We start from the raw sequence: 21,739 nt of genomic DNA, 5'->3' as shown, positions 1-21,739 counted from the left end.
TGGAGAGTAGTGTCAGATTTTCACGTTGACACAACGTGAACATGTTAGCTGCGAGTAATAATTTTTTTTTAAGGAAAGAGAGAAAAAGGTATAGTGATGCTCCCAAGCTGAGAGCCAGAACATCGTGGGTCCTCCCACAGACCAGGACACACCTGCTGGGTACTCCGCCTCTCACCTGGCCTTGGGCGGGGCTTCAGGTGTACGCTTTTTACGTCAAGGTCTGGACTCTAAATAATACCGTGAGCCGCAGAGGTCTCTGGGAAGTGTAGTCCCGGCCCTCCCGCGTAACCCACTTCCGCTTCCGGCCACCGCAGCAGTGCCATAATTTCTTCTGAGATGGTGAGTAGGTTATGGGACGTGGGGCTTCTTGGAGGTCTTGGTTCCGGCCGCAGGGACAGGGGCCGGGTGTTTAGGAACTAGGGGGAGGGGGCGTGTGGCGGAGGTCAGAGCCAGGGGATTTCGACAGCTCTGCCTGGCGAAGGAGAGGTTTGAGGAGGCGGATGCCCTGGGCATCCCGGGTTGGGATGGAGTGGGGCGGGGCTCGGGCAGCTGCGCTGGGCACCCCCAGCTTTGGAAGCAGCAGTTCCAAGTCAGCAGTTGTGGCTTTGAGACGGGCATCGCTTGGTTTGGGAGACTCCAATGCAGGCAGTCTCAGATTGATGATATCTGGAATTCTTTCACGGTAGCAGTACGCCCACTTCTGTACGAATTTTCGGACTTTTCTGTGAAGTCATTTCCATAAGGAGCGGCAGAAGTTGATTTCTCATGTTCTATATGTGTTCCCTTGAGAATTATTAAGCGCCGTACAAGTTTTAAGCGAATATTTTGCTGATGTGGTGGTGCTAGGTCTGTTTTATTGCAGCGTCTGAGGCACACGGGTTGAATTCCACTCTGTCACACAACATTCCGATGTTGTGTGAATTCAATTCAAATATTTTTTTAATAGTAGATCTTTAATTGTATTGCATGAATTTTTGTGTATGATTTAAGGTGGGGTACATAAGAATTTAACAGTTGTTCCAACTCCATAGGTCGTAAAGACTCTTCTCGTTGATCTTTTTCTCCATTGTTGCAATATCACTATTTCTTGATTACTGTAGCTTTAGAATAAATCTAAAGTCAGAAGGAATGAGTCCAAATTTTGCCCAAAATTTTCTTTGAATAGGATTGTTTTGACTATTCTAGATTTTAAAAAAATTATTATTTCAACATATATTTTAGTATTGGTGTGTCAGATTTTGCAAAAAGATTGATATTTTATTGAGATTTTGATGGAGGTTGCATTGGAAAGATCAGATAACAACTTTGAGTCTTTTTTTTTTTAAGATTTTATTTATTTATTTGACAGAGAGAGAGATCATAAGTAGGCATAGAGGCAGGCGGGGGCGGGGGGGACACAGGCTCCCTGCCGAGCAGAGAGTCCAATGCGGGGCTTGATCCCAGGACCCCGAGATCACGACCCAGGACTCCGAGATCACAACCCGAGCTGAAGGCAGAGGCTCAACTCACTGAGCCACCCAGGCGCCCCACAACCTTGAGTCTTTAAGTGAATGAACATGGTATATCTTTAGGTATATATTTAGGCTCTCGGGACACCAGTAGTGCAATTGCTGGATCATATGGTAGTTCTATTTTTAATTCTTTGAGGACCCTCCCTACTGCTCTCTTTCCACAATGGCTGTGCCAGTCTGTATTACTGCGATTCCTTTTCCTCCACATCTTCACAGACACTTGTTACTTCTTGTCTTTTTGAGTCTAGCCATTCCCACAGGTTTAAGGTGATATCTCACTGTGGTTTTGATTTGCATTTTCCTGATGATGAGTGATGTTGGGCATCTTTTCACGTGTCTGTTGGCCATCTGATTGTCTCCTGGGAGCTACAGTGAATGCAGGCTTGTAGACAAGGCCCATGGCAGGAATGGTGTGGACCCTCTGTCTGAGCCCTGTAGGGAGAGAGGTCCCCTTCCTGGAAGTAGTAGATTAGAGGAAGGCTAGATTCCATTCAACTTGGGCTCAGAGATTTATCCATGTTGTGTGGTGGGAAGAGTGATAAAATCATTGTTATCTCCTGGATCTTTTTTTTTTTTTTTAAGATTTTGTTTATTTATTTGACAGAGAGAGCAAGATCACAAGTAGGCAGAGAGGTGGGCAGAGAGAGGGGTGTTAGGAGGCTCCCCGCTGAGCAGAGAGCCTGATGCGGGGCTCAATCCCAGGACCCCGAGATCATGACCTGAGCTGAAGGCAGAGGCTTAACCACTGAGCCACCCAGGTGCCTCTACTGGCTCATTTTTATTTATGGCTTTGCCTTTTTGGGACTGTTCCTTTCTCAGAGAGAACTGTGTGTAAGAGATATGAATAACCTCTGGTCTCTTGACATTAGAGCTTCAAGGGAGTAGAATTTCGGTTTCTTGTTGTTTTATGGCAATGCCACTTCTCTTCCCAAACAAGGGCCTGCTCTCCTGACCTCACTCTTCATATTGTGATCTTGACAAATGCCCATTCAGGCCCCTCAGCATGGCTGCCTTCCCCCCAGAAGTGGGTTTTTTCTACAGCTGGGGCAATTTCCTGGTGTCTTGATTGAGTGTACGCTCTCCCTGGCTTCTAATACTTGTCCGTTTGGTTAGTAAATCATTCAGGCTTACACTACTTCAGGGCTGTGCTAGGTACAGGGAAAAAATAATTATAGTAACTGTAATGTTAGGCATTAATTAAGTGTTTATTATATACCGGTTATGCTGAGGTGTTGTAAGCGGAAGTCAGGGCCTTTGCACCTGCCCCTCCCTCTGTACTCTTCCCATCCCAAATCTTCCCAAGGCTGATTTATTTTCACACCGGCCTTAGAGACCATCCTCGACAACCTGATTAAGGCTGTCCCTCGCACACCTGCCTCCTGTGTTCTGCCCAAAGCCCCCGTGTTCTGGTTCGTAAACAGTCGGTCTTATTTTCTTCATTCCCCTTTTTATACTCAGAAATCACCTTATTTGTAGATTGGTTTACCCACCAGAATGCAAGCACCATAGGAACAAGTGCCTTGTCCATCTTATTTGCCTCAGTGTCTGGAATGTTTGTTACAGCACCAAGATATAGTGAGACACCACATGTGTCTTCGTTAAACAGATGGGTGCCTGTATTCCTAGGTTAGTGCTAGGATGCATGAGTTAACGGCGATGATAGCAGTAGGCTGATGATTTTCTAGGTGCCACGTACTAGCCTATGAGCTTTATTCAAATGCATATCCATGTGTATGTGTGTGAGAAAGACTGAATTCTTCCAACTCTGCAAGTAAGAAGTACCATCTTCACGGCAGAGGAACAGACTCCTTTAGTGATTTGTCTCCGAGTGTTCACGCGGCTACAGAGTGGTTGAGCCGGAACTTACCCCAGGCCACAACTCCAGTATCCAGAGTCAAGACCTGCAGCTTCCCAGCCCTGCCTCTCCTGTCTTGCTGTCTGGATTAGAACACCATCATTTACCCATTTTCCTTAAACTTCAGCTCCAGACTCCTGTTTCAGTTCTCCTTTTCATCCGCGCATGTCATTGTTCATCTAGTCCTGTTGTTTCTGCCTTGCCAGTGTCTCATTCCCATTACCCCTGTATCCCACTGCCCGCATCACCAGTGATACTGGTCATCTTCCTCTGCCCAGGATGAGCCCCATATGGTAAAGGAGTATCTTTAAACCCAAGCACCTGATACATGGTAGAATTCCAGTGAATGTGTGCGGTCTTCCCAGCTAGAATGTCAGCTGCTCGAGCGCCGTCCTTGTCTACACCGATCACCACTGTGTCCCAACCGGCCCAGTATGGTCCTTAGCATGTAACTGACTAAGCGAACACATGGCAGACAAAACCATTGGCTCTGTAGCTGGTATCGAAGATCCCAGGATCCAGATAATCAGCAGGCTGAGTTTACTTCGGTCCCAGTTTCCCATTGATGTATGTATTGGGTTCCCATGTTGTGCCCTGAGCAGACTAAAATCCCAGGCCTCATAGAGCTCCAATTATCATGGGCACAGAGAGATAGTAAATGAGACAAACAGATCGTAGCTTTGGTGATAAGTTTCATGGGGAAAGAAGAAGGAGGGACGATGCTTTGGGAGGGCTGTCAGAAGGACTTGCAATTGTAAGTAGGATTATCAGGGATGACTTCAGTGAACAGGTGGTAATTTCACTCAAAAGGTGCTAAGTAGAGACCCAAAGGAAGTGAGAAGCCCATTTCACTGGGGAAAGGGAGCAGCAGAGAAGGCCCCAAGGCAGGGGGCAGGACTGACTGGTCTATGTGAACAACAGTAAGGAGGCCAGAGTGGTGGAGCCCAATGAGAAAGAGGAAAGATAAATGGGAAATTGGGTATTAGGAGGTCAGATAGTGTGGCATCTTTTGGCTATTGATAGGACTTTGGTGCAGGTTTTGAGCGAGGTGAAGTTCTTGGCCAGAGGAGTGACATACCTTTCTTGTCTTTTTAAAAGATCATTCTAGGGGCGTCTGGTGGCTCAGTGGGTGAAAGCCTCTGCCTTCAGCTCAGGTCATGATCCCAGGGTCCTGGGATCGAGCCCCACATCGGGCTCTCTGCTCAGCGGGGAGCCTGCTTCCTCCTCTCTCTCTGCCTGCCTCTCTGCCTACTTGTGATCTCTGTCTGTCAAATAAATTTTAAAAATCTTAAAAAAAAAATAAAAAATAAAAGATCATTCTAGCTGGGGTGCCTGGGTGGCTCAGTTGGTTGAGTGTCTGACTCTTGATTTCAGCTCAGGTCATGATCTCAAGGTCGTGAGGTTGGGCCCTGCACGGGGTTCTGCACTCAGTGAAGAGTCTGCTTGAGATTCTCTCTGCCTCTGCCCCTTCCCCTGTGCACATGCACTCTCGCGCGCTCTCTCACATAAATAAATAAACCTAAAAAAAAAAAAGTGCATCCTGGCTGCTGTGTAGGAAGTAGATTGTAGGGGGACAGGAACAGAAGCAGAGAAACCAGTTAGGAGTTAACTTCAGTAGTTTAGGCAAGAGATGATGGTGGTTTGGACCATTACAGTAGTGAGAGAATTGGTCGGATTCTGGCTAGCATTTGAAGGTTTTTGCTGATGGTTGGATGTGGTGTATGAAGAAGAGGGAAAAAAATCAAAGAGCACATCAAAACATGTGGCTTGGGGCACCTGGATGGCTCGGAGGGTTGAGCCTCTGCCTTCGGCTTGGGTCATGATCTCAGGGTCCTGGGATCGAGCCCCGCATTGGGCTCTCTGCTTAGCGGCTCCCCTGCCCCCGCCTTCCTCTCTGCCTACTTGTGATCTCTCTCTGTCAAATAAATAAATAAAATCTTTAAAAAAAAAAAACAAACATGTGGCTTGCTTATTTGAAAAGACAAATCTGGTGCTTGGTTTGGGGCATGTTAATTTTGAGACATCTTCTAGACAGCCAAGTGGATGTGTCGAGTTGGCCTCGAGTCATCGGCATATGGACCCTGTTTGACGTCCCGAGGCTGGATGGGTTCAGCAAGGAAGGGAATGAGTAGAGACAGAGAGAGACTTCATGCATTGAAACTTGAGGCAGCCCTGGCTTTTGGAGGTCGGGGATATGAGAAGGAACCACGAGGAAATTCTGTGTAAACTGGAAAGCCATGCAAGCAAGCCAGGCAGAGGACACGCGAGTGTGTTAGCACTGCTTCTGTAAAGTGTGGGTCCAGAGGAGCCATATCAGCCTCACTTAGGAACTTGCTCGAAACACAGAATCTTGGGCTCCACTGCAGAGCTGCTGAATTAGCATCTTTGGGGCTGAGCTCTGCGGTCTGTTTCAGCCATCTGTCATGGTGATTTTTTGAGCAGGTTAAGTTTCTGGAGCACCGTCCTAGAGGGTCCTGAGGGGCTGGGTTTCAGTGGCAGTGGTCTGGAGGACACTGTTACACACCTCGGTCCTCCCCGTAGGTGGTTCATAGGCGGCCCAGTCTTGCACACTTGTTTCAGAGGGCAGTCCCTTGTGCAGGAGGGCAGTGTGCAAACTGGGAGACAGGAAGGCACTGGCCAGGGCAGGCTGTGCAGAGTTCTGGGAATGGATGGTTAAGGGCAAAGTGGAGACGTGAGCTCCCGAAGCCATCCAGTGTAGGGAGTGTCTTGGAATGGGCCCCTCTAGGTGCTTTTTTTCTGTTTATCTGAACCTGCCCTGTGGCTTGGGTCTCAGGAGGAAGTGGGTCAGGCAAAGAGGGGAAAGGAGGGAACTCGCAGTCCATGTGTTTGTGCTGCCTACTGACTGGTTCTGGGCTGGTTCCAAGAGTATGGGTCTTCTCTCTGCCTCAAGCCCGGTGATGGAATTTGTTAAACGTGCCCGATGTGCCTGGCCCTTGCAAAATGGAGAATATGAATAAAGGAAGAAGGCCCCATTCCCTTGATGATTTAGCGATCTCTCTCTCTCTCCCCCCACTTTGAAGATTTATTTCAGAGAGAGAGAGATAGCACACGTGTGAGCGAGGGGCAGGGCAGAGGGAGACAGAATCTTGAAGCAGACTCCCCCGCTGAGTTCGGAGCCCATCATGGAGCTCGATTCCGGGACCCTGAGATTGTGACCTGAGCCAAAATCAAGAGCCCGCTGCTTAACCAACAGCCCCCCGCGCCCCCCCACCCACCCCCGGTATCCCGATGATTTAGAGATCTTAACAGGGCAGCTGTGTTAGAGGTGGCAAGCCAGCAACTTAAACAAAGTGGTTCTGGGTCCCAGAGTGACTAATTTAATCTGGTGGTGGCAGGAGAAGGTCTCCCTTAGAAGAGCTTTTGAACTCCAGTCCATGGGTGTAATGTAGAGGGTTCATGAACTTGAGTGGGGAAAAAGTAAACACTCGTTGAACTAAAAAATTGCATTTCCTTTCATTATGAATGCAGGCAACAAACCACAGTAGTTTTCATCAGAATCCGTGACTCTGTTATCCATGTAAATCATAGATATTTTTATTATAGTTGGTGCAGATGTTTTAAAATATTACTTACGCTCATCACTATCTTGAAAATACAGTAGTTAATTAATTCTTGATATTTCCATGTGTAAAAAGAAGCACATCTCTGGTGTCTTATTATTTTTGAACGTTGTATTCTAGTATAATTAGGCTTTAAGATAATCCTGTGTTCTATTTTCTAATCCTGTGTGTTCTATTTTCTACATTTATAGCGTTCTTCTGAGTAAGAGTCTGTAAGTCAGGACAGAACAGAAAAGATCACAAACTGATTTAGAAGACCTTTGCTAATCTGTATCTTGATTTATAGAATCCTTGAGGACTGAGTTTTTAAAGGTGTTTTTTATTATTATTATTATTATTTTAGTAATCTCTGCACCCAACGAGGTAGCACACTCCTGACTGAGCCAGCCAGGCGCCCCGAGGACAGGATGTTTGATTGTTCTTATTTCTGCGGTGCTCGGAGTATCACGTTAGTAAAGCGTTCACAGTCCAGAGTCCCTTCACAGAACACAGGTCTCGTGTCTGTGGCATTTGCACCCTGCCGCAGGGCCCTGTGTCTCCCTGCGACACTTCCGCTGCTAGGCCCTCCCTGCAGAAACTCTCAGACTGTCTGCAGCCGTCTGCAGTGTTCTTGACTCTGTGGACCGTGAGTCTCTCCGGAGCAGGGACTATGCATACAGCGACTCAGTAAGCGTCCTCTGAGTCGGTGTCCAGAGGGTGTGCACCATACTGGAGACCCAGAGCTCTGGGGCCCAGAGGAAAGGCCTGCATAAAGTCAAGTTCCCTTCTTGAGCCCACAGGTCCCTGGAGCATGGGAACCAACCAGGCTGTGGAGCGTGAAGGTGGAGGCAGGTCCTTCCCTCTGAGCCCGGGGAGCCATCCCGACACTCCTCGTCGGAGCTTGGAGAACCTCAAGAATGAAGGAGGCCTGGATCTTCTGCTTCTCCGGCTTGAGAACATCAAAGGAGAAATGAAATCACTGCCACCCTGGGAAAACCTAGGAGAGGTGACCATGGAGACTTGGACCTCCAGGCCTGGGGAGAGAGGTGCGAGTTCAGGAAGGGTGAGCGGTGGGGGAGGATCAGAGCCGGGCATGGAGAGAGGAAGAGTGAGGTGCAGGAGAACGATCCAGTGTGTGCAGCGGCAGACACTGCTGGGGTCCGCGAGCCCAGGTGGGAGCCCCCTCTTCTCATGGCTTCTTTCTCCTCCTACAGCTCTCTGCTCTCAAGCCTCAGCCCTTTCTCAGGATGGAGAGGACAAGACCGAATTTCAGGTGGGTTGAGATCTCTTCTCCAGAAATGACACGCCAGGCTTCAGAGCATAAAAATGTCCCCTCCGTTGGTAAAAGGGAACAGAGAAAGCAATGTATTGGGCTAGTAATGACATTGCTCATTGCGTGTATCCACGAAGTAGCCACGTGAGAGAGGTGATGGGATCGAGGGTTAGAAAGAAAGAAATGAGCGAGGAATTCTGGATTTGAACCCAGGTCAGTGTGGCTGTCGTTTGCCATTCTGCTCTACATGTTCCTGCCCGTCGATAAGCATTTCCTCTAAGGGCCCAAGCCTAAATGAAGCAGAGAGTTGACTCCAGATAATGAATCCTTCTCTGCCTGAGTTTCTCTCCTCCGTGGGATCTTTCTCTGATTCATTTACAGATGTTATATTCTCCAGATGATACACCCTACCAAAAAGTACCCCATGGACCAGGTTAAAAGAGAGCATATTAGAGGAAAAGACATTTCGTCTATGACAAAATTATAAATTACAGTATCTTTATTTTCGGAAGAGGGGTTCAAATGCCCAAGCATTCTTATTCAGGAAGGAAGAAAAGAAGAAACACAAACAGCCAATAATTATATGAAAAGACGATCAACCTCTAGTTGTCAAAGCAGTACAGATTAAAACAAGGTAGGATTTTTTTTTTTTTTTTTTTTAAGCAAATGACCAAAGATTGGAAAGATGAGCATTCACTGTGAGCCCGACGGAGAAACGGGTACATGCACGCAATCGCAAGGCGCTTTTGTAGCCTTTCTGGAAGTTCTGCGTACGCCTGCTCCAATATTCCCCACTCTCCAAGTTTATTCTGAATCAGAGCAATTGTCCGCACAATGATCATTTCAGTGTTGTTCATAACAGCAAAGAAAGACAAAAAATGTCGTGGAGTGAACTCCATGTCATTTGTTGGATTGATACTGGATTGCTGGAATATTACGGTTTCATTTGTTTTCATGTGGATTTTCTGCTGCTGTCCAGGGAGATAAAGTGGATGAAACTATTAGGACGTAGAAAGATGCGCACACACTCGCACTTTGTCTCTTTCTCACGCACGCACACGTACACGGTAGATACATGCATATGCGTTAACTTTTCCTTTAAGTCGAAAGAAAAAGAAATCAAAGCAGTTGTAAATTTAAGTACATATTTTTTTCAGCACATGCGAGATTATTTTATAAAGCTTTCTTTTTTTATGAAAAGACATGGAAAATTTGGAAACTTTGAGTCACTCTTTTAAAATATGCTTTAATTTCATATTATTGATGAACTTCTTGCTCTGAGGGCTGAGGAAATGAACACTTCATGGGGACGCCTGGGTGGCTCAGTCAGTTAAGTGTCTGGCTTTGGCTCAGGTCATGATCCCAGGGTCCTGGGATCAAGTCCCGCATGGGGCTCCTTGCTCAGTAGGAGTCTGCTGCTCCATCTCCCTCTGCCCCTGCTCGCTCGCTTGCTTGCTCTCTTTTGTCCATTCTCTCTCTATAATAAATAAATAAAATCTTAAAAAACAAAACAAAAGGGGCACCTGGGTGGCTCAGTGGTTTAAGCCTCTGCCTTCGGCTCAGGTCATGATCTCAGGGTTCTGGGATCGAGCCCCGCATCGGGCTCTCTGCTCAGCAGGGAGCCTGCTTCCCTCTCTCTCTCTGCCTGCCTCTCTGCCTACTTGTGATCTCTCTCTGTCAAATAAATTCTTAAAAAACAAACAAAACAAAACAAAACAGTTCTTTACTTCCCACCGTCTCCCGATGTGATGCTGTTGTTACTCTCATTACCTTCTGATCTGTCCCCACTGATTCCCACAGTGAGCTTGTCTCACTTCTGTGTCTAGAGGTCATTGTCACTTGTCCTTTTTACCAGTTTCTTCCTTACTGGCTTCATGTTGATTTCTCTGTTGGTTGCCTTAATGTCACTCCACAGTTTGCTTTTCCCAGAGAACACCTGTGGAGGCTGCACGCACCGAGCATCCCCATGCCAGAAAATGTCTGTTGCCTGTATGCGCAAACAGCAGAGTGCCTCCGCCGGACATTCATCATTCATAGCTTGAGAGCTGGCATTCGTGCTTGGGCTGGTCTTTTTCTCACGGCTTCTCCGTTCATGTTCCGGTGAGCGGAGTTTGTTCTGGCTTACTAGTCACTTCAGCAGTTTTTCCCCTAAGGTCTGTTGTGTTTATACTTGACAGCATCTTGGCCGAGTGTCACTTCCAAGAGTCACCCCTTACTGCCCTTGCCCTGTCATCTTCTGGCATTAATTCTTTTTCTGCCTGGATGTCTACTGTTACTGTTATTTTATTCATTTGGACCTACTGGAGCTCCTGTTATTAAAGGTGTAACTTCTGGCTCGATCTTCCCTATCCTTTCACTTTTATTCTCGCCTTTGGAATTTTCCATCATATTCCAGGAGGCTGCTCTGGCCTCCATTCACTGCCTTGGGCTTCAGTGATGTTCATTCTGCCGGTTTGCTCATCTCTTAAGGTTTTTTTTTTCCTATAATCGTAGCAGTGATTTATTTTAATTTTAATTTTATTTTATGTTATTTTTATTATTTATTTATTTATTAAAGATTTTATTCATTTATTTGACAGACAGAGATCACAAGTAGGCAGAGAGGCAAGCAGAGAGAGAGGAGGAAGCAGGTTCCCCGTCGAGCAGAGAGCCAGATGCGGGGCTCGATCCCAGGACCCTGAGATCTTGACCTGAACTGAAGGCAGAGGCCCAACCCACTGAACCACCCAGGCACCCCTTATTTATTTATTTTTACACCTCTGAGAATTCTGATCAAATTTTTTTGGCAAGATTTCCCCTGCCAAGGCTTTCCCAGTACTAGACATTTTTGCTAATCTGATGGAGGAGGCTGTGTCGCTGAGACCTCCCGTGTATTTTGTAGTTCGTCCCGTGGTCGGTGTGTGATGAGCTCTTCCTTATGTTTGCTGCTGTTGTATTTTTCGTTTGTGAGTTGCTTAGGAAAGGCTTTTGCCCATTTGCATTAATTAATGAAAGGAGCTCTATCAAGAGTAGGGCTGTTAACTCACCCATCCGAAGTGTGAATGGTTATACTTTCTTTCAGTCCTGACTTTGGGAATGGTGAGTTGACCATAAAGAAGTGTAACATTTTCACCTCGTTAAATGATTGGTTAGTTCCCTTTTGAAATTCTCGATCGGTACCTAGCTCCCAAAGGCCTTACGTGTTCTAAGCTTAACCCAAAAGACACGTAAATGGGTTTTTATTTAGATTAAAAACGTTTTAATCTCTAATATGGCTGTAACTTGGTTTTTTAAGTGGTATAAGGTTTGCAGTTTCATTCTCTTCCAGATGGATAGCCAATCTTGACGGTGCCGTTTATTATCTTTCTTATTCATATGCAAGTTGACTAAAGTACTGCTTTTATCATTTATATATTTTGTATATATTTCTACATGTACACGTTTATATATTTAATAGGTGTATATATTATACATTTGGAAGAAGGAAAGCATTGTTGACTTCGCTTTCCTTTAACGGGACTGTTCCTGCATTCTGTGCTCCGGTCTGCTGAGTTACTTGGACGTCTACGAATTGTTTTGCCACTTATATTGAACATTGAACTTTCAAAGTTGAGAAGTTGTTTTTTCTTCCTTTCCCTACTCATTCAGCATACATTTGTTGGACACCTACTGTGGGCCAAACATTATTCTAAGCCCTCGTGATGTATCCGAGAGCAAAACAGATAGAACGCTCCTGCTTTTGTGGGGCTGGCGTTCTAGAAGGGGGAGACAGGTAGCAGACAGGTTAAAAACAAGATCATCGCTCTCAAGTGTCTTGAAGGGCGTAGGCGGGTGAATTGAGAGAAGGTTTCTGCAGTCATCTAAGCAAACGACAGTGACGAGTCAGATTAGAGAGGCGGAAGTAATGATAGGGAGAAGCAGATTTGAAGTCTACTTTGAAATAATAATTGGCAGATTTTTTTTAATGAATTAGAGTAAGAAATAAGGAAAAGGAAAGAATCGAGGATGCCTTGAAGGTCGACGGTGCTTGTGTTTACCCACATCAAGGAGGTTAGAAGAGGACTATTTGGGAGGAGACACTCACTTCTGATTGGGCTGTTTCTGCTTCACGATACCTTTTAGACACCCAGGTGATAGTTGGAGTTGGCAGGGCTTAGTGTAGACGGCAGGGCTGGGTATAAAAATTTGGGAGTTAATGGCAGTCCACATCAATTTAATTAATTGTCAGACGGACTGCCTCTGGCTCAAGCTTTCTCCCCACCGCTACACTGCCTCTAGTCTTGGGATTAATCAAGGATTCTGCTCAGAAATATGCTCTCTCAGTGGCACTCCTTTTCCAAAATCAGGAGGTGGGTTCCTCTGGTCTGGCCCCTCTGACCTCATTGGGACGACAGGATAGCAGAGTCGTTTCCACATGGAGAAGCGAGGTTGCCTGGGTCTAGTCCTCACTCACTGCTTCTTAGATATATGGTCTTTGATGAATAATGTTGCCTTTCTGAGACCCCAGGTTTCTCACCAGTGGCACTAGTCACTACCTTGTGGGTAGTTACTGGTAATAGAGCAGACGAGAGAACATTCCCAACACTCCAGAAAGCTCTCAGTCTCCATGAGTTCTCTGAGGATTAAGTGAGGTCAGTCATACACAAATACTTGGGCTAGAGGGACGCCTAGATGGCTCAGTCCAATAAGCATCTGCCTTAGGGTCAGGTCATGATCGTGGGGTCCTAGGGTGGAGTCTGGCATCTGGTGTCCTGCTCAGCGGGGATCCTGCTTTTCCCTCTGCCTGCCGCTCCCTCTGCTTGTGCGCTCTCTCTCTCTCTCTGAAAGATAAATAAATAAATCTTTAAGGAACATTGTTAGGCTAGAGCCTGCCTTACAGTAATTTTTCTGTAAATATAAGCTATAATATCATCTGCTTTATAGACTCATTACTGGTCTCCTGGTGATACACATCTTGGCCCTCACAGGACAATTGTGAAGGCTTAGTGGCTCTGGAACTAGACTGGGTATTCAGCTAGAACTAGACCTCTGTCTCTAAGTGGCTGTGTGACCCCAGCCAGGTTACTTCACCTGCTGGTTCAGGGGTCCCTGAGACCACCCCCATGTTCAGAGATTTGCCGGACCCAAGGGGCTCAGTTTGTAGTTGTTGTCATGGCTTCGATAGGTTACAGCAGCACACCTCTTGGCACCTGGCTTCCTCCAGACTTCACCCCACAGGGTTTTTCCCTCTGCTGATTTTGCTTTGTTTTTGTTTTTGTTTTTAGCCACACCAAGTCTTAGTTGATGTAGATGTTTCAAAGTATTACACTTGTGACTGTTTCAAAAATACAGTAGTTGATTCATTCTTGATATTTAATGTGTACAAAGAAACACACCCTTTTTGAACATTGAATTTTGAACATTGTATTCCCATATAATTAGCCTTTAAAACAATCCTTTGTGTTTTATTTTACACATTTACAACATTGTTCTGCGTTAGAGTCCATAGTATCACCAGAGTGCCAAATCAGTCCACGGAACAGAAGAGATCACAAACTCTGATTTCGAAGACCATTGCTAACCTGTGTCTTGATTTATAGACTCCTTGAGGACAGGGTTTTTTCAAGTTTTTTTTTTAATTATTATTATTATTATTATTATTACTATTATTTGGTAATCTCTACACCCAGCATGGGGCTCGAACTCACAACCCCGAGATCAAGAGTAGCATGCTCTTCTGACTGAGTCAGCCAGGCTCCCCGAGGACAGGGTTTTTAATCACTGTGATTTCTGCAGTGCTCAGAGTATCGCATTAGTAAAGCGTTCACACTCCAGTTCTCCTTCACAAAAACCCTTGGGGCTCAGTTCATACCTGGGGATGACACAGTGTGATTTGTAGGGCCTCAGCAGGTTGGGGACACAGTTGCATAAACACGCCTCGGTTGCTTCTGTTCAACACGGACGCGGAGGCCCGTGTAAGATGTGTGTGTGGAGGGGGTGGGGGGCTAGGGGAGCAAAGAGCAGGATTTGCCCAGCCACTGGGGGAGGGAGGGACGAGGGGCTGGTTGGTGAAGACCAATCGTTCAGGCGGAGAAGGGGATTTGGGGATGTGTGCAGATACATGCACGCGAACATTACGCATTGTTGGCACAGTCGTCGTGGAGGAGAAGTTGGTATTCTCCTAAGTTAAATGAACCAACCATATGAAGCATGGTAGTTCCATGGAATTGCCCTCAGAAGTGCTTACCCCGAGCGAAGAGTAGTTAGGGTTCCGTGCTTTGCTCTTGGGATAACATGGAAGATCCATTGGTTACGATGGACACTATTAGCATCAGACATTAACAAAACTTGGTTTGACCTGCCAGATGGAGCAGCTTCCTGCTGGCTTGCCTACTCTTCGCAGTGACTCCAAGTTGACTGTTCACCAGGCAGGTGTTGGTGTTAACGGTGTTTCACGTTTTAGGAGCCATTGACCTTCAGGGACGTGGCGGTGGTCTTCACCGAGGAGGAGCTGAGGCTGCTGGACCCCTCCCAGAGGAAGTTGTACCGAGACGTGATGCTGGAGAACTTCAGGAACCTGCTGTCTGTGGGTAAGGGGAATGTCTGGGGAATCGGTGTTATTCTGGGGGGGGATCATTGGCACATGGGGGAATGTTGCAGTAATGTTGGATGTTATCGTTATTGTTAGCAATGACAGCCATACGTGGAGAGGTGAATTTTCTCTGCAGAAATCTGTTGGGAATTTCTCGCTTGGCAAGTAGATGATGAGATATAGTTTGTTACTAATAGGATCATGTTCACATTTAGCTTCAAAGGGTGTTACCAGGACCCTCTTCTTTTTTTTCAGACATAAAAGAATTGCCCTGGTAGTTAGGATACACATAGGTGAATTTTGCTCTCGGCTTATTACTGGTCCGAGTCTGAAAACCTGACTTGGCTTGAGATCCCTGACCATCTTGTGTTTATCCTCATCTCTGAATTGTCTTTCACCCCACAGGAGACAAGAATGCAAAGGAAATGGAGTATATTCCAGAAAGAGAATTAAAGGGCCTTTCCTACAGAGAGGTCTCCTGCTGGAAAATCTGGGAAGAGGTGGCTGGTGAATTAACTGGGAGTCGGAATCATAGAGGAAATCTTCAAGGGAGAGGTTTCCAGTTCTCAGAAGACGCTTCTCACTGCCAAGGGTGGGAAGGAGCCCCTGCCCGGGGTTCACACATTGACAATTTGGTGGGCAGTCTTCAGGGACCCATCGGTTCAGAAAATCGAGTGTTTCCACCATGGAAAGCTGTAAGAGCGGTACCCGCTCAAGATTCTTGGATGAAAGCCTTTGTGAATGAGCCATGGAACAGTCGAGAAAGGTGTAAAAAATTTGACAGGCAAGATATAATATATAAACATGAGGGGGATGGTTACGGCTTCGGCTGGATATCACGTCACAATGACCACAGGTTACCTGAAACAGAGAGACCCTGTGATTGCGGTCAGTGTGGAAAGGACCGCATTAAAAAGCGGGTACTTCACCATTGCCCTGACCCCCCAGAGCATGACCGGACAAGAAATGAATGTGGAAGCGACTTCAGGGAAGAATCACGCGTTCCCACTGATCCCAGAGGGCCCTGGAGAGAGAGAAACCACAAAAACGAGTTGGGTCTGGGCTTGAGGCTAACTGGCCACCTTGAGAGACTCCAAAGGCCTCCCTCGGTGGAGAAAGCCTCTAAAAGTCCAGAGCGGGGTGGGGGCCCGAGGCAGAACCCGCGCGGGCCCCACCGGCCCCGGGCCCCCACCGGCGAGATGCCCTACCGGTGCGACGTGTGCGGCAAGGGCTTCCGGTACCAGTCCATCCTCCTCATCCACCAGGGCGTGCACACGGGCAGGAAGCCCTACGCGTGCGAGGAGTGCGGGAAGGCCTTCGGCCGCAGCTCCAACCTGCTAGTGCATCAGAGGGTGCACACGGGTGAGAAGCCGTATAAGTGCGCCGAGTGCGGCAAGGGCTTCAGCTACAGCTCGGTGCTGCAGGTGCACCAGCGGCTGCACACGGGCGAGAAGCCCTACGCGTGCGGCGAGTGCGGCAAGGGCTTCTACGCCAGGTCGGCCTTGCACAAGCACCAGCACGCGCACCCCGGGGAGAGGCCCTACAGCTGCGGCCAGTGCGGCAAGGGCTTCGCCTGCAGCTCCCACCTCAGCAGCCACCAGAAGGCGCACGCGGCCCAGAAGCCCTACCAGTGCGACAAGTGTGACAAGGGCTTCAGCTACAACTCGTACCTGCAGGCGCACCAGCGTGTCCACACCGGGCAGCGGCTCTTCGAGTGTGACGTGTGTGGCAAGAGTTTCAGCTACAGCTCGGGGCTGCTCAGGCACCAGCGGCTGCACACGGGCGAGAAGCCCTACAAGTGCGAGTGCGGGAAGGGCTTCGGCCGCAGCTCGGACCTGCACGTGCACCAGCGGGTCCACACCGGCGAGAAGCCCTATAAGTGCGGCGAGTGCGGGAAGGGCTTCCGGCGGAATTCAGACCTGCACAGTCACCAGCGGGTCCACACGGGCGAGCGGCCCTTCGTGTGCGGCGCGTGTGGGAAGGGCTTCATCTACAGCTCCGACCTGCTCATCCATCAGAGGACGCACACGGGCGAGAAGCCCTACAAGTGCGCCGAGTGCGGCAAGGGCTTCAGCTACAGCTCGGGGCTCCTCATCCACCAGAGGGTCCACACTGGCGAGAAGCCCTACAGATGCGCTGAATGTGGCAAGGGCTTCCGCTGCACCTCGAGCCTCTACAAGCATCAGCGGATCCACACGGGCAAGAAGCCCTACACGTGCGACCAGTGCGGCAAGGGCTTCAGTTACGGCTCCAACCTGCGCACCCACCAGCGGCTGCACACGGGCGAGAAGCCCTACACGTGTTATGAATGCGGCAAGGGCTTCCGATATGGCTCGGGGCTCCTGAGTCACAAGAGGGTGCACACCGGGGAGAAGCCCTATAGGTGTGACGTGTGCGGGAAGGGCTACAGTCAGAGCTCTCACCTGCAGGGTCACCAGAGGGTCCACACGGGTGAGAAGCCCTACAGATGTGGGGAGTGCGGGAAGGGCTTTGGCCGAAGCTCCTGTCTCCACGTGCACCAGAGAGTCCACACCGGCGAGAAACCCTACAAGTGCGGGGAGTGCGGGAAGGGCTTCAGTTACAGCTCAGGCCTGCGGAACCATCAACGGGTGCACGGCAGCGAGAAACCCGACAAGTAGGCGTGTGTGGGGCTGGCACCCCGAGCTTTGTAGTCACCAGAGTGCCAGCACGGGAGGAAGCCTTTGGGAACATGGTGTGTAGGGTCGGCCACGGTTGGTGGGAAGGGGGCTGACCAGGTCATGGTGGCCCTTTCTGAAGGGGAAGCGAAGACCCGGAAGGCTGAGAAATGGAAAGAGCATTTAAGTCCCAGGCTTCTGTCCCCAAGTGTCCCCAAGAGTCTGTCGCATGGTGGATTGTCCTCAAGGAAGTAGGACGGGGCCTCAGTAAATATCGTCACTCTCATCAGAGTTGGCCCAGGAGGGAGCTTTTATGAATGATAATGAGTAGGTTGTGAGCATGGATTCCTTGTGGGGTCGGGGGGTGGAAATACCTTCAGATGGGATGGGACAGGTGTAGGAAAGAGTGCTTACCTTACCAAAACCGATATTGTGTGTACGTCTTAGAAGATGGTTTTTACCAAAAAAAAAAAAAAAAAAAAAAAAAAAAGGTGACATTACCATTGGTTGAGGCCAATGGCTTTTAGAAGAGCCTGAACAGTTGGAGGGAGGGTGTGGGAGGGCCCCCTTCCCTGCAGGTCTGGATGATGTGTCTCCATCACGCTTTTTATGTCCCGTTGCGGTGAACGTGTTTTATCTCCTAGATATAAAGTGCTCTCCTAGAGAAATACTGAACTGCAGGGCTGTTTCATTTCATCAGGTTGTTTTGTTTTGTGTTTGTTTTTGTTTGTTTGTTTTTAAGTAGGCTACATGCCCAGCGTGGAGCCCAACATAGGGCTTGAACTCACTCACAGCCCCGAGATCAAGACCTGAGCTGAGATCAAGAGTCGGATGCTCGAGCGACTGAGCCGCCCAGGCGCCCCTCATTTTATTGGGTTTTAAAAGCAAAAGCCCGTTGGCATTGCACTGAATTTATAGTTTATTTTATTGTTATGAATATAATTCTTCTGCCCCGTTTCATTCATAGTGTTCTTAAACCAGACAAGGCAGCCATTAGAGCATCTTAAAGAATCAGAAACACCATTTTAACTTGTCGGAACAGCTGTGGTAAAATAGTCACCAGAGCCACCATCGGTGGGGAATCCATGGAAACGTACACCTGTGAATTTATTGGTAGGGGTGAGAAAAGTAGTCTTTTGGGGAAAAAATTTGTCAGTGTGTCAAGTTCAGTTTGTATTAACCTTTGAAGTGGCACTAAGTGTGGAGTAAGTGATATTCCGGAAATAGTTGCACATGTGGAAAAAGATGTATGCGTATGGCTGAGTTTCTTAGCGTTTTTCTTAGCATAGCAAAAAAAAAGTTAATACTCCAAGTGTAATAAATTAAGGCACATGTAAATGAATGAAAATCACTAAAAATATTCAGATACACTTACATTGACATTGAAGGTTGCCCAAAAATTATATTGTGAACCAGGAAAGTTGGAGAACCATTTTAATATGGGCCCGTTTTGTTAATACGCTTTGTGTGCGTATGTTTAGAGAGAGAGAGAGAGAGATGAAAATGTGTGAAAGGTTAGTATGATAACTGCTTATCTCTAGTAAGTGGGATGTGGGGTGTATAATACATTGGTGTACTTATATGTTTTTTATTTTTTAACAAAGAGCATATATCAATTTTATAACAATAGTAAAGCTATTTTTTAAAAAAATTAGTCTGGCGGAACAGTGCCTTATGTCAAAGATCCATGTCACAACTTCTGTAATTTTGTTGCTGTTGCTTTTTCTGCTGTGTATACTTGGCACCTAGTACCAAATATAAGGTATACAGATGAATGGAGAAATTTGTGACTTAGATGCTCTCTTAACTGGATGCATCATTTTTGTTGGCTTGGTCGGAAAGGTTGACCTGGGTAATTGGGAGGAACTTTGGTGCTCTGCTCTGCATTCTGGCCCTCTGGGACCGTGAGCCCCCAAGCCTGGCTTTCTAGAAGGCAGCGCACCAGGATGGGGCCCCTCCAGTCTGACCCCCTCACCAGGGGCACTGTGTGGGCCAAGCTCCTTTCTGCTGCCTGGGCCGCTGCATGTCAGTTGTAGGTGTGACAGGGAGGTGGGAGAGGGCCCTTTCTATCTAAATGAACAGTTAAAGAATATGTCTTTAATGATTTTAAGTTTAGCAAAGTGTCCATAGCTGAAATGGTTAGCTTTCCAAAGGGGCTTTGAAAGAAAAATCTCAAGTGTTTTGGGGAATTGGGGAATAGCAGCGGCATCGTTCCAGTCGTGGTGTGGGTTTTACAGCCAAAGAACACAGACCCTGCCCCTCAGACCCTTAAGGTCTGTGGTTGAAAAGTTCAGCTCTCTAAATGGATTTCCTAAGGAGGATTGCAGATTCTTTTTTTCTTTAATTTTATTTTATGCATTTTTAAAAAAGATTTTATTTATCGATTTGACAGAGATCACAAGTTGTCAGAGAGGCAGGCAGAGAGAGAGAGAGGAGGAAGCAGGCTCCCAGCTGAGCAGGGAGCCCGATGCGGGACTCAATCCCAGGACCCTGAGATCATGACCTGAGCCGAAGGCAGAGGCTTAACCCACTGAGCCACCCAGGCGCCCTATTTTATGCATTTTTTAAAAGCTCCAAAATTTTAATTTTAATTTTGTTTTTAGTTTCAGGAGTAGAATTTAATAATTCATCGGTTGTGTATAACACCCAGTGCTCGTTGCATCGAGTTCCCTCCTTAATGCCCATCACCCAGTAACCCCATTCCCCCCACCACCTCGCCTCCAGCAGCCCTCAGTTTGTTTCCTAGAGTTAAGAATCTCTTTGGATTTTTTTTTTTTTTATTTGACAGACAGATCATGAGTAGGCAGAGAGGCAGGCAGAGAGAGAGAGGAGGAGGAGGCAGGCTCCCTGCTGTGAGCAGAGAGCCCGATGCGGGGCTTGATCCCAGGACCCTGAGATCATGACCTGAGCTGAAGGCAGAGGCTAAGAGTCTCTTTGGATTTGTCTCCCTCTCTGTTTTTATGAAATCTTGCCATTTGCAACAGCACGGATGGAACTAGAGGGTATTATGCCAAGCAAAATAAGTCAGAGAAAGACAAATACTGTACGATTTCATTCAGATACGGAATTTAAGAATCAAAACAGATGAACACAGAGGAAGGCAAGGAAAAAAATAAGACAAAAACAGAGAGGACCACGGGTTCTTAAATTGGTCTGGGCAGTCTCTCCCCAGTGTTCTGGGGATATGGCTGCCGCTAGGCATTTGGAAGCTTGACCAGCTCTGAAAGGATCTACTTCCCAGATGGCTCTGGGCATCACAGAGCTTTGAACAGGAGGCCTCAGTTCCTCAGTGGTTGTTGGAAAAGGCCTGAGTTCCTCACCTCGTGGGCTTCTCTATAGGACGACCCGAGGGCCTTGGGACATGGCAGCTGACTTCCCTCAGGGCAAGTGACCAGAGAAGAGAGCACAAGCAGGAAGCCACAGGGCCTTCCGTGACCCAGGCTCTGACATGACAATCAGTTCCGCTTTCTTCTTTAAGGGGTCACTAATTTTCCGGGTGTGGGGGGATTAGGCTCCGTCCCTCGCAAGGAGTACCAGAGAACCTGTGGATGGGTCTTCAAACCACCGTACCTACTAACAGCATGGGCAAATGATCCGGTTGGAACGATCATGCCAACAGGCGACCTTCGTCGATGTGTTCTGACCATCCTACCAGCTAGAGGCTGTCCTCAAGTTCCCACTGGGTTGCCTAAAGTTTACCCAGGTGCCGGTTGGCTGCTGCTATTTCAGTGGGGGCAGGGGTACACGAGCGTCAAGGGGAGTGGCGTCACCACTATGGATTGGTTGGTGTCCAACACTGAACTGCGGTGCGTTCTCTGCAAAATCAGGAAAAGTAAAGATGTCACTCTGTTGTCGTTCTCTGAGTGGTGCATGGTGGGAAGGTTAGTACAAGTTTCAGGGCATCTGGAGGGTTGTAAAAACACCCTCTGTGGGCAGAGTCAGAAACTGAATGGTTGGTAGCCTACAAGGAATGATGGTGAATGAGTTTTCTCTAGCTGAAGTGGGTTGGTAGGGCGGATAAGTCTGATATAGAATATAAAGTTGATTGTGATAGTAACATTGTATTTTACCAACAGGTGACAAGTGATCATTTTAAAAGGTAGAGTCAGAGACTTAGAATATGTTTCCCTTTTTAAAATTTTTTTTAAGTTTATTTATTAGAGAGAGAGAGCATGAGTAGGGAGGAGAGGGAGAAGCAGGGAGGGCTCAGTCCCAGGACTCTGGGGTCCCAAAGCAGACACTTGAAAGACTGAGCAATCCAGGTGTCCCAAGATACCTATTTCCGAGTAGATTTTGTGGGTCCAGACAAATTGTAACTGTTCCTCAGAACAGTCCTTAGCCTGAATATAAATAT

The 21,739-nt window shown here is 47.5% G+C and overlaps 1 protein-coding gene across 6 annotated transcripts; it reads left to right on the top strand.

Moving 5' to 3' along the window:
- Nucleotides 1-309: 309 nt before the first annotated feature.
- Nucleotides 310-19,273, top strand: ZNF229 (zinc finger protein 229). Of its 6 annotated transcripts, XM_047710570.1 has the most exons (6): nt 321-339; nt 6,408-6,586; nt 7,720-7,972; nt 8,141-8,199; nt 14,621-14,747; nt 15,155-19,273. In XM_047710570.1, the coding sequence occupies exons 3-6, from the start codon at nt 7,738-7,740 to the stop codon at nt 17,386-17,388; spliced, it is 2,655 nt and encodes an 884-aa protein (XP_047566526.1). In that variant the 5' UTR covers nt 321-339; nt 6,408-6,586; nt 7,720-7,737; the 3' UTR covers nt 17,389-19,273. The 6 variants fall into 6 exon arrangements, with proteins under 6 accessions (XP_047566527.1, XP_047566525.1, XP_047566526.1 ...); XM_047710571.1 differs by lacking the exon at nt 6,408-6,586 and having other exon boundaries at nt 310-339; nt 7,727-7,972; XM_047710569.1 differs by lacking the exon at nt 6,408-6,586 and having other exon boundaries at nt 317-339.
- The last annotated feature ends 2,466 nt before the right edge of the window (nt 19,274-21,739 follow it).

Source organism: Lutra lutra, chromosome 17 (genome assembly GCF_902655055.1).
Source record: "Lutra lutra chromosome 17, mLutLut1.2, whole genome shotgun sequence".
In the NCBI taxonomy this organism is placed as follows: domain Eukaryota; kingdom Metazoa; phylum Chordata; class Mammalia; order Carnivora; family Mustelidae; genus Lutra; species Lutra lutra.
The sequence above is the reverse complement of the archived record's forward strand: the minus strand, read 5'-3'. Positions and strand labels throughout refer to the sequence as shown.

Coding starts and splice junctions, on each gene's coding strand:
- ZNF229 (XM_047710569.1), top strand. Junction 7,973..8,140: donor CTCCAGGCCTGGGGAGAGAG/GTGCGAGTTCAG, acceptor CTCCTCCTACAG/CTCTCTGCTCTCAAGCCTCA. Junction 8,200..14,620: donor AGGACAAGACCGAATTTCAG/GTGGGTTGAGAT, acceptor TTCACGTTTTAG/GAGCCATTGACCTTCAGGGA.